Source organism: Sycon ciliatum, chromosome 7, assembly GCF_964019385.1.
Source record: "Sycon ciliatum chromosome 7, ocSycCili1.1, whole genome shotgun sequence".
Lineage (NCBI taxonomy): Eukaryota > Metazoa > Porifera > Calcarea > Leucosolenida > Sycettidae > Sycon > Sycon ciliatum.
In genome coordinates this window covers 26,751,878-26,764,804 of record NC_088649.1, presented here as the reverse complement: position 1 = coordinate 26,764,804, position 12,927 = coordinate 26,751,878, and the positions used below count along the sequence as shown (strand labels likewise).

Here is a 12,927-nt window from a genome sequence, read left to right as displayed (position 1 = left end):
CGGGTCAACTGTCTTCATGTAAACGCTCAGCTCTTTTGTCTATCGTACAGACTTTCAACCCGGGCTGAACTCGACCCGGGTTGAAATTTCTCATGTAAACACAGCCTACGTCTACAGTGCACTACATGTCAGTGCAACAAGTGTATGAAAATCACTGACGAAAAAAAAGTACGAAAAATCGAAAAATTAAATTCCGCCAGCGCTCTTGACCAGGGAGTAGTACAATATATGGTATTGTACTACTCCCTGCTCTTGACCACCCCTTGGCCTTTCTGCACAAGGACGGATTTTTTAATTTTTCGAATAATACGGACGACCCCTTATCATAGTAATATTATGTTCTTGATAACACAGTAGTTGTCTACAAGTGACAACAAAGAAAACTAACAGCTATAGAAATATTGAGTACTTACACACAAGTTTGAAACGTTCATGATGTCTTCGTTGCAAACAGCCTGTGAGATCCAAAGATATTATGCCACATAGGAACTTGGGTTCCCTCTCTCGACAGCCCTCCTTCTGTTGCGAAATGCCGATTGGTCGTACAGAGAAATACAAGTACTAGTAGTGCTTTTCGGAAAAGCAGGACCAAATTGCTCCTTCTCTTTTCAATGGTACTGATGACTGTGAAAGAAGAACTGTGCGGGACTACATGTACCGGGTTCATGCACTAATGCTATACTGTTAGGCTTTGCAAATTTGGTTACATGAGAAATTTCAACCCGGGTCGAGTTCAGGCTCAGTTGAAAGTCTGTACGATAGACAAAATGAGTGATACGCACAAAGAGACCCCATATGTAGAGTTGCACACTTTTGCCAGTTTTGGGGGTTACGAAAACTCACAGCATGTGTGTCAAATACGTTCGCACTACGTACAAACGAAGGATAGTGTGCATGCGGTTTTGTTGACAAAACTACAATTACCGTAAAATCCCGCCAACAGGCTAGGCCAGAGCGCCCCTACCTCCTCGACGCTTTGGGGGGGGGGGGGGGGGGGGGGGGCGGATAGGCGAGTCCTACTTGCCGCATGCAGTACTGTACTTATTGTACTGTACATGAAAAAGTACTTACCCGGTACCCTACGAAAACCCTTGATTCCAAACAGGGAGTAGTACAATTGTATTGTACTACTCCCTGATTCCAAACCTACAAAAGCCTCTTGTACGGGCAAGAACAAAGTAATACAGCTAGCGTGTGTTGAAGAAGGAATGAGCGGAAACGTACTATGCTGTGCAACACGCATGAGGCATGATCAGGACAAGACAGCTGAAAAGAAAAGGAAAGAAAACAAACACACACACACACACACACACACACACACGCACTCACACAACAACAACAACAACAAGTGCCATTATAGCAATAAAAACTGCTTTATGGCAGCTTTCTAAAAAAAGTTATTGTGTTCTAGTCCTGGGTCTGGCCTATTTATTTGCTTCCAAACTGCCTTAGGGTGCGTTCTTAAATCCTCTCGGAAAAGTTGGAGACTCTCCGAAAAGTTCGAGAGCTGGTCTTATATCCTCTCCGAATTTTAGGAGGCTCTCCAAAGCTCTCCAAGCTCTCCAAGCTTCAGAGGTGGTTGAAACTTGGAGATTCCCGCGGTTTGGGATCAGCGCATGCGAACTAGGCTAAAAGCCACGTGTTCATCATGAGTGTACGCATTTGCCTTTTCGCATACGCACGTCGCATACTATATTCGTGGCACTCAAGATCGCGGTCCCTTTGGCGCTTCATTTTGCTTGACATCTGCAAAATATCTCCGAATTCTTCGAGACCCGTTCTTGAAGAATCCCAGTTTCTTCGACTTCTCTTTTCTTCTTCTCCTAGAAGCTAGAGAATTAAGGAACGCACCCTTAGACTCCGTCTAAAAAGTAAGAAATTAACGTTATGTGATTGCCGAAAATTAAAATTTCACGCAAAACCTCACAATAATCACAATACTTGACAATCAAGTACTGCTTTCAACACTTGTTTAGTCTGACACTGTACTTGTACTTGTACTGCACAAACATGCATGCATGGGAAAGAAGATCACGAGGGGAAAGATCTTTTAGCTTTTCATCCTGTGTGTGATTATTGTGAGGTTTTGTGTGAAATTTTAATTTTCGGCAATCACATTTCGTTAATTTCTTACTTTTTAGACGGAGTTTAAGGCAGTTTGGAAGCAATTTATAAATTGTTTATAGCCTAGGCCAGACCCAGGACTAGAACACAATAACTTTTTTTAGAAAGCTGCCATAAAGCAGTTTTTATTGCTATGATTTCTTTTGTTTTTTCTGTCACCAATCAATGGAATGCCCTTATGTAAATGATGGCCTTCACATCATATCTTTTTTTACGGAGTTGTTGTTGCTGTTCATTATGCTTCTCTTTCTTTTTCCCTCCCCTTACTTTTATTTATCACCGTGGTTGGCAATCACCCACTTTCTTTAGCATTGGCCGGTGTTTCCACCGAGTCTTGATATGTAATAAATATAAAATATACATATAAATACATGTACCGTCAAGAGTACATAACGCGAAAGAGTGTGCAACTGCCTGCACAACCTCTATGCATGCTGTGCTGCAACGGCAGAACTTCACATCACGTGACATGGTTCAAAAGGTTATGCTGGCAAACACTGTAAAGTGACCACAAGAGAGTTGTACCCAAAGCTGGGCTGCGTACAACCCAGTATCTATCATGCACAGAGTAGTCATGACCCAAATTTGCTCAGCCTACATCGATATTTTGCCGCACAATTTTGCCACAAAATTTTCGATATTCTGCTTGGCATTTCCTTTCTCCGTCGGTATTTTGCTTTGGTTTTGCTCGAGATAAAATGAGTTTCAAGGAAAACTCAACGATAATTGTCGCTGATGGCGCCGGTATTTTTGATTGAGCTTCTGCTGCTGCTCACCTTTCTACAAAAATGTAGCCACGAGTCTGCTTTGTCCAACTTTTGTGCTCATTTTCAACCTTGATTGCTGATTGTGTTGGGAAAGTCCCTGAGAAGCCTTGGATTTTCCGAAAAGCCCACCAAAACTCGATATTTTGCTCAAAACTTGCCGGCAACTTGCGCATCCGATATTTTGCTCAAAGAATTGCTAGCAAATTTGGGCTATGACTAGCACAGAGTGCACGGGTTCATCACGTGATGTGAAGTTCTGTCGTCGCAGACCCCATAGCTGGAGTTGCACACTCTTGGGGTTATGTACTCTTGATACCGTACTATACGCATTGATGTGGAAGCCTTTTCTTGCAGAAAATGGCACTACATTTTTTGTTTGTTGTAGCATAACGCATGTTCTTCTGCGGGGGAAACATGTGGTTAGTGGTGGTGATACTTTTTTATACGCAGGTCATTCTGTGCATGTTGCTGTTGCAGAATTTCATGCCTGTCATAAAATCGTCTTGCCTTGCCCTTTCAGATATTTCAGATTTCCCCACCCTCGATCATACATGTATTTACTTGAGAAATATAGGCAGGTGCGTATCGCAGATGTTTTTGTTGATTCTGTGCTTATAATTGTTTATAATCATGGGTTATCGTGATAAGGTCATCCTGCATTATATTGCACTGAAATCGTAATCCTGTTGATGTCGATACAACTTTTGGAAGTAGTTCAATGACTTCAAACTGTTAGTCCACGATTTTCTAAAACAACACAGCAAAGGAGGAACAATAAACATGTATTAAAATGTAAACATTGTTGAGTCTGACACCTCGTTCCAACAACTACACTGATCCTGAGGATAAAAGGGGCAAGGCTATGGTTGGAGGTTATTATTATTATTATTATTATCAAATTGTCAAATATTTGATAGGGCAATCCCTACAGGCCTAAGGCCTTCTTACAGGGTACCCTGGAGGTACTGAGAGATAAACAAGGCACTCCATAATAATAAAATGCTGCACATCTTTTGGTGAGTATGAATGATATCCAGTCGAACCTCTTTAGGACGAACACCAAGGGACCGATGGTATTTATTCCCGTAGCTATGCAGAAGACGTTACTTCAGTAATGTCTGGCGCTAGCCAGGGTCCACACAGCTTTAATTTGGTGTTAGTTAGTTTGTTTGTTTGTTTGTAGGGAGGTTCTGCTCTACGTGTTGGGAAAGGCCTTCTGCTCAACCCCACTAAAACACAGTTCATGTTGATACGGCGTCCTGCCCTGCCTGCACTGAGCCCAGCCCTGTACCTGACCTGTAAAGGTATTGTCATTTCCCCTGTCTCTACTGTGAAATACCTCGGTATACTAATCGATGAGCATCTAACGTTCCGCCCACAAGTAGAAAAGGTGTGTTCAGTGGTCTTCGCTAAACTAGCCTGTTTTGCTCATGGCCGTCGCAATTTATCAGCTACAGCTCGGAGAACTTTCTTCTTGTCAATTATACAGTCTACTCTAGAATATGCAAGTAATGCGTATGTGCACTGTTTGAAAACTACCCTATATAACAGGCTTGTAACGGTCAGCCATATTGCGATGAAGAAGGCATTTGGTTTAGATAGAATGACCCCAACTGCATTAGTTTTACAACGGTGTCATCTGTATTCGTTTGAGCAACGAGTTAATTTGAAACTATACGTTTTGGTCTATCGCTGCTTGTCATCAATTACTAGCCCCCTCCTTCAGTCACTGTTTCTCCTGCGTTCAGTTGGCCCGCACACAAATGCTCGTACTCGTGGCCAGGATACAGCTGCCTTAGTATTACCTACTGTACATATTGGGTATGGACTGCGCTCAGTTTCTTTTCTGGCGGCAGGTCGGTGGAACACTCTTCCTCCAAACTGTCGTCAGGCACAATCTGCTGGTACTTTTGCTCACCTCACAAAGATTCACCTAGGGTTCCCTGTAACAAGGCCATGCCTGTTGGGACTCCCCTAGTCAAATAATAAATACTACTACTACTACTACTACTACTACTACTGGGAACGAGACGCAAAGAATCACGCGAACTTTCTTCGCGTTCCCGTAACGTAAAGAAATGCTGTTCTGCTCTACGTTTCACCAAGAGTACATAACCCCATGTACTCTTGGTTTCACCAAGAGTAGATAAACAAGAGTGTGCAACTGCCTGCACAACCTCTATGCTGTGCTGCGACGGCAGAACTTCACATCACGTGACATGGTTCAAAAGGTTATGCTGGCAAACAGTGCAAAGTGACCACAAGAGAGTTGTACCCAAAGCTGGGCTGCGTACAACCCAGTATCTATCATGCACTAGAGTGCACGGGTTCATCACGTGATGTGAAGTTCTGCCGTCGCAGACCCCATAGCTGGAGTTGCACACTCTTGTTTATTATAGCAATAAAAACTGCTTTATGGCAGTTTTCTAAAAAAAGTTATTGTGTTCTAGTCCATGGACCCCGTCTAAAAAGTAAGAAATTACCGAAATGTGATAGCTGAAAATTAAAATTTCACACAAAACCTCACAATAATCACAACACTTGAAATGCTGCTTTCAACTTTAACTTGTACTGCACCAACAATTGGCAACATGCATGCATAGGAGAAAGGATCACGAGGGGAAAGGTCTTCTACATGTAGCTTTTAATTCTGTGTGTGATTATTGTGAGGTTTTGTGTGAAATTTTAATTTTCAGCTATCACATTTCGGTAATTTCTTACTTTTTAGACGGGGTCCATGGACTAGAACACAATAACTTTTTTTAGAAAACTGCCATAAAGCAGTTTTTATTGCTATAATTTCTTTTGTTTTTTCTGTCACCAATCAATGGAATGCCCTACATGTACAGTATATCAATATGTAAATGATGGCCTTCACATCATATCAAGAGGTTTATGTACTCTTGATCATATCAATACCGTATTATACGTATTGATATGCAAGCCTTTTCTTGCAGAAAATGGCACTAGCATAATGCATGTTCTTCTGCGGGGGAACATGTGAGTAGTGGTGGTTATACTTTTTTAGACGCAGGTCATTCTGTGCATGTTGCTGTTGCAGAATTTCATGACTCCAGTTGAACCTCTTTAGGACGAACACCAAGGGACCAATGGTATTTATGCTGTGAGTTTGTCTTAACTTATTTTATAACCAGTGAATACAATTATTTCTCCAATAGACACACGAATAGATTTCTTCTACAGCGAAAGATTCTAAGCCACACCGACTCATTGACTCGTCTCGTATATGAAACAAAAGAGTCACTAGAGAGGTTCTGCAAAACGAAAATGCGTACAAACTTTCGCTCTACATCATGAAGTGCGAAACTTCGCACGAACTCTCTCAACTGTGGAAGCGAAACTTGCAGGGAACGCGAAATGAAATTTCGTGAGATCGGGTCATGGCGTACGTGCACTTGGCCCACACAAACTATGAAAATGTGCAGAACGCAAAGTTCATGCAAAAATTCGTACACACTTTCGCAAGGACTGTGGCGAAACTTCGTTCGAATTTTCGTTTTGCAGAACCTCTCTACTGAACCTTTCTTCAGCAACATGACGGCCACTGAAACAGCAACAGAGAAAGTACGATACATGTACTGCAAATTCTTGCAAGTACTACAGGTACTAGAAACAGATTGCAGATCGTAATTCTTGCTTTGGCGGCACGAAACTTTATTTGGGGCAGTGCAATCTCGGCGGTACTCACAAATCAAACAGCCCAGACTCGAGTAAACAAATCCAATCCTACAAGTACGAGATTTTCATGAGACGAGACTGCACCCATTGGCTTGTTTCGTATGAAGCAAACAAGTTACTGAACCTCTCCACAATGGAGATTTTCCCTGATATGCGAATTTATTTGGCAAACTCGGTCAATGAGTCCTTGAACCTTTCCCTCCAGATTGGGAACTGCCAACGATAGTATGCCACTGACCAGTGCCTTACTTGTAACGTACTAATGTGCAATGAATATGAGTATTTCGACAACACATCTAACATAAGCCTTACCGTCAAGAAGGTGAACTCGCGTTCTTCGCACACTGTAGGCAAGGGCAAAGAGATAAAAATGGATCTAAATCCGAATAAAATCAGCACACGTTTCCGTAAATGAAAGGGTGAGCATAAGCAAATGAGTCGAAGGAAACTGGTCAACTCAGAGATCACCTGTCATTGAGTATTCCGTAAAAGGAGGCCTCGGCAGCGGAAAAGCTAAATTTAGAAAGGAGATCCTGTCAGCTTTTCCATTATTTATTGCATTCCGCCCAAAATCAGCACACTTTTCGTAAATGAAAGAGTCAACACAAGCAAATGAATCAAAGGGAACTGGTCAACTCACCTGTCATTGAGTGATATTCCGCGAAAGGAGGTCTCAGCAGCGCCGAAACGAAATAAGTCAGGCCAGGAGACGAAATATCCGAAACAGCTCATGCAAGAAGCAGTTCCAAAGAAGGAAGTTCCTCGTGCATGCACATCCGAAAAGGCAACAACAAAAAGTCTACAATGCACACGCATGCGGCCAGCCGGCCGCGCGATGGTACGAGGAGCCATGGAGTAGCTCCCTGGTCCAGGACCAGGTACCGAGCATCTTACGTAGAAACTTACGTAGCTACGTAGACAACGTGTCTGAATAGCGGTGTCGTTAGGTAGCGCCATGTGAACACAATAATAGAAAAGCTGACAGGATCGCTTTTCTAAATCTACTCTTGGTTTCACCAAGAGTCCATAACCCAAGAGTATGCAACTGTGATTATGGGTGCATGCGCGGCGCGCTGCCTTCATTACGTAACTTGCCTTCATCACGCTCTGAAAGCATGCATTCAAACTCTCAATTTCTCGCACGAGCCCATCCGTTTTTGCTCGATTCGTTCCAGTACCTACACAATCTCTGAATTCTGGCGCGTGAACTCCAGTTCCGTACGAAAGTTCATTTCAAACTAGAGGGAAAGTGCGGTGTTTGATTTTCCGCAGTGCGCGGACTGCAGCTGAATGATGTAATGAAGGCAGCGCGCCGCGCGGTTGGCCCATAGAAAAGAGATCACAGTTGCATACTCTTGGGTTATGGACTCTTGGTTTCACCTAGAGAAGTCACGTGGAATGTGTACTGGGAATTTCCCCTTCCATATTTGGCAGTTTTCTGCATGCAGTTGATCGATACCTTTTCACGCGGATCGCCTCTCTCGAGATCTCCTGGCTGAGAAGAGCGGGATTCACAGAAGCTTTTTTGCGATGCGACACGCGATGCGACAGACGCGAAACCGGGAAAACCCCAAATCGCAGCCATGTCGCACCCCACGCAACTGCCGCAACTGGGCCATCGCAGGCCATCGCAGAAGTTGAGCTTGGCTCAACTTTTGCGATGCGATGCGATGCGACAAGCGATTTGGTGTACGATTTTGACCTTTTCTACAGCAAAGTTGTACAAAGGTGCAAGAGTTGCCTATAAATTTTAACAAGTTGTGTCAAACCGCGCGAATATCATGGTGACGTACCCAAATCAGTAAAACTTTGTCGCATCGCTGACTTCTTCTGTGAATGGTATTTCGCGAGTTCGCATCGCACGCATCCATCGCAGATCGCGTCGCATCGCGTGTCGCATCGCAAAAAAGCTTCTGTGAATCCCGCTTAAGGAGCCATACGGGCAGATTATCTCCTTGCTGCGCTGCCGCCTTGGGTTTGCCCTGGTGCGTTGTGGTGCTATGTGCCTGCGTGGTTCAAGGAGCATGTTTGCTCCTGCCATGCCTGAGTCCCCTGCTGTGCTAGTGGCGGCGGAGGCACGCATCCAGTGAACCTGCACAATGCAGTGATCCTACTGAGTGACAGACTCTGTAAATACTGTATCTGATGATTCATTTTATGTGTTGATTCTTCACAAAATGTGTTATTTTGCCCGTACAAGAGGCTCACTGAATACTGTAAAAAAAAAAAAAGGTTTGAACGGCAAAAAGTTGATCGATACCGGGTACCCAGCAAATCCGTACGCATTTTTTCTGCGTGTGCCACAACGTAGAGAACCCCATCTCCGCGTAGAAATCTGGAGCCAAAACACGCGAAGCCGTGGACTCTAACCCAGACACCTGCTCTCTACGTGATTTCTCTACGTTTCACGTATAGCAGAACCTCTCTTGTGTCACGCCTGGCGCTATCCCGTGTCTGTACCGTACTGTACCGTACCAGCAAAGACAGCTGGCTACTATATGTAGAGGATATAACCCGAGTCAGAGGGTTATACCGGCTGAATATAAATCCCGACTGCGATAGCAGGAGGGATTTATATGAGGGTACGGTATAACCCGACTACGAGGGTCATATCCTACTTATGCCAGGTACCCCTACGCATTTCCAGAACAACGAACCTATTTGGAGATCTCCTACATCATGCAGTACATGAACATCTTCTGATGGTTATCAGTTGTCAATTGAAAGAATGGTCGAGCAAGGTCAGAAGAAGATTCCTCCGTGGATGTTTGGCATAAGATTTCCTTTCAGTTCCAGTGCATATTGTAGCATCTTCATGATCTTGTCTTGAGTCGTGAGCGGTGCGGAAGGCGACTGAATTGCTGCGGTGCTGGAGTTTGTCGTTGAATCAAACTACCGTCACTAGTTAGATTACAGCTTGGACTCTTTGGGAGTAAGTGTTACTATAATTATGGTACAGTGCTGATTTTCACATGCGGCATCTCATAATCAGTTTTGCTTGCAAGCACATCGAACGGCACACTGATCGCATCGAGGAGGAGTGGCGAACCACCAAGAAACTCGGGTCCCTATTAGGTGATGCCGAGGATATGCTACGGCGACAGCAACTGGCAACTGTTGCCTTTGGTAAACTCTGGACGCTGTGGATCCGTAGGTCGCTAGTTTCGGAGGATCTCCGCATCCGGCTCTATAATGCCTTTGTACTCCCTGTACTCTGCTACAATTGTGCAACATGGGCACCAACGAAACAGCAGCTGAGCCGTATTGAGGCCTTCCACCGAAAACAGCTGCGGGCGCTAATCGGCATTGTGTTCCCGAATCGGATTAGGAACGAGAGGCTCTATGAGCGTACCGGCGCGGTTCCTCTCGGCATTATCATCTTGAGAGCTAGGTGGAGGCTCTTTGGGCACGTCCTCCGGCTCCCGGCTGACTCCCCACCATCACTGGCCATGGGAGCGTACTTCGCAGAGCCTCGCCCAGCGGGCTGGAGGGGACGACCAAGACACACACTACCAACGCTACTACAAGATGATGCCAAGCGGATTGGACTTTCCTTGTCAAGCAAAGTCGATCTGGAGGCGTTCCGTGCCCTTGCTGCTGACCGAAGCGGTTGGGTGGGCATCTGTGCCCGAGTGGTGTCGGCACCCTAGTTTTTGTCTTCTTTTCGCATATTTCTTCTTTTTCTGAAACTGTTATGGTCTTTTGTATCTATTCGAAGTGGCTTATGCGAACATTTTTGGCTGGTTTGCATGATTTGCATGCCCATTAATGCAGCTGCAGGCCATGCTGATGTCTACGCGAACAAGCACATAATAATAATAATAGATGCATTTGCATACACTGTTTTGTATCACATTTCAATCCAATCTATTGTAGCCTTTTCCAATCGGGTTGAAGTACATGTACACTGGTATTTGTACACTGGTATTATAAACTTATTTACGAAGGAGACAGTCTGTTGATGATCTTCAACTCTTCGAAGTACAATGTACATTGCTGACCCATTCGGGATACTTCGTGGTTATTCGACGTTCTTTATCCTCAGATTCAGTATAACAGAATACTCTGTAGACGAATTCCAGGTCATTCTTCTTTTCCATTGTGTACTGTTCCTCGTCAGTGTGCCGTTCTGTGTGGAGTGTACACGTGCATGTGGTGTCCGTTGTGTCTGTTTATGTATGGTCCGTGCGCTGGAGTACTGCCGCCGTACAAGTTCACTGCCTTTCAGGCAGTGAACATGTACGGTGGCAGTGCCCTAGCGTACGTACCGTGCACCGGGATTTATATTCTATATAAATCCCGCGCGGGATTTATACTGGCCAATATAACCATGGCTAGACGAGCGCTGATTGGCTGAAAACAGGCCCTCCGTACCGTACCATGGTATAATGAGTAATTATAACGTATATACAGTCATGTAGATCTATAGCAGGGAGTCATATTATGTAAACGACTCCCAGCTGTATGGGGAGATTTTTTGAAAAAAATACGAAGTAGGGAGACGAGTGACTGCAATCAGAAAATCTTACCATACAGCAGGGAGTCATATTGTGTAAACGACTCCCTGCTGTATGGGGAGATTTTCTGAAAAAAAATACGAAGTAGGGAGACGAGTAAATGCAATCAGAATGGATGTTAGTTGCCGTCAGTATAAGAAGAAGAAGAACGACCGTGATCGGCAGAGTCAGCGCCGGTCCCAAAAAACGTCAGGACAGACATCCCGTCGACTCCAGAACGCCCGTGATCGGCAGAGTCAGCGCCGGTCCCATAGCTATGCAGAAGGCGTTACTTGTACTTCAGTATCTCATTGAAACGTGTTTGCAATACAATGATGTAGCTAATCAAAGGAAAAAGCATTTCCATCAGTTCTAACAACATGCACGATGAGCTAGGCAACAAAGAATAGCGCAGGGCCCTGAGCTTCCAAGCTCTCTCGTTCCGTGAGTTTGTCTTAACCTATTGTATAACCAGTGAATACAATTATTTCTCCAATAGACATACCCGGTATCAAGAGTAGATAAACAAGAGTGTGCAACTGCCTGCACAACCTCTATGCTGTGCTGCGACGGCTGAACTTCACATCACGTGACATGGTTCAAAAGGTTATGCTGGCAAACAGTGCAAAGTGACCACAAGAGAGTTGTACCCAAAGCTGGGCTGCGTACAACCCGGTAACCCAGTATCTATCATGCACTAGAGTGCACGGGTTCATCACGTGATGTGAAGTTCTGCCGTCGCAGACCCCATAGCTGGAGTTGCACACTCTTGTTTATCTACTCTTGCCGGTATGAATAGATTTCTTCTACAGCGAAAGATTCTACGCCACACCGACCCATTGACTCGTCTCGTATGAAACAAATGAGGCACTGAACCTTTCTTTAGCAACATGACGGCAACTGAAACAGCAACAGAGAAAGTACGATACATGTACAGCACATTATCCCATGGTACGGTACTATAGGCCTGTTTCAGCCAATCAGGAGCCTTGCTGACCGGGAAATAAAAGCCAATACAATCCCGCGCGGGATGATATTCATTATTAACTGGGTTCACTTTTACCGTACCTACTACGGTGCACCCTGCATTGGCATGCCCCCACCCCCTCTCGATTCGATGCAATGCATCTTGCCACTGGAGTCCTTTGGATCAGAACCCAGCGACAAAATGCACTACACAGAACCGTGAGAGGGTGAGAGCATGCCAATGCAGAGTGCACCGTCGGTACAGTAAAAGTGAACGGAGAGAACTTACCTCCGCGACTACGTCCAAAACCAGATTCCACACAAACAAACAACGAACTCCAATCACTATTCAACTCAACACTACGACACAAAGGAGACTTCGAAGTGCATCAGTTCTCATTCACTCTTTGTAAACTCGAAAACTACACAAAGTATCACCATCCGAGTGAAAATCACTACATGTAATTGCAAGGAGAGATACCGCAACAACTCGAAAAGTACAAGACGTGAAAGTGAGAGGAAAAATCTTGTACAGAATATTCAACAGTGTGAAAGAAGAAGAGCTCAGCAATCCATGTGTGATGTAGATAAGATATGGATGCAAGATGCGACCCGCAGTGATTATCATGACATCGTATCCAGCACGATTACCACAAGAACAATCTAAAACGTAGATGCTGCTACAAATCCAGTATGCCTATAATAATAACAAGATCAACGTTCTTCTGATTGCATAGTGGCCGATAGTGATACAACCAAGAGTCTTGATACAACGAAATGCACTTTACTCACTGGTGCCTATGTCCGACGATATGTACAATGTGGTTAAATGTGGTTACTGCCTGCACGGACAGTGTTCAGCAAGGATCCCAAAC

At 44.5% G+C, this 12,927-nt stretch overlaps 1 protein-coding gene across 1 annotated transcript in view; it reads right to left on the bottom strand.

Annotated features, from left to right (window-relative positions):
* LOC135821760 (carboxypeptidase N subunit 2-like) overlaps window positions 1–544 on the bottom strand; it is a 51,733-nt gene extending 51,189 nt beyond the window's left edge. The window contains exon 1 of the mRNA XM_065334757.1: window positions 414–544. Within this exon, the coding sequence (XP_065190829.1) occupies window positions 414–434 (21 nt within the window). The 5' untranslated portion in view covers window positions 435–544. The remainder of the gene's footprint in view (window positions 1–413) is intronic.
* Between the last annotated feature and the right edge of the window lie 12,383 nt (window positions 545–12,927).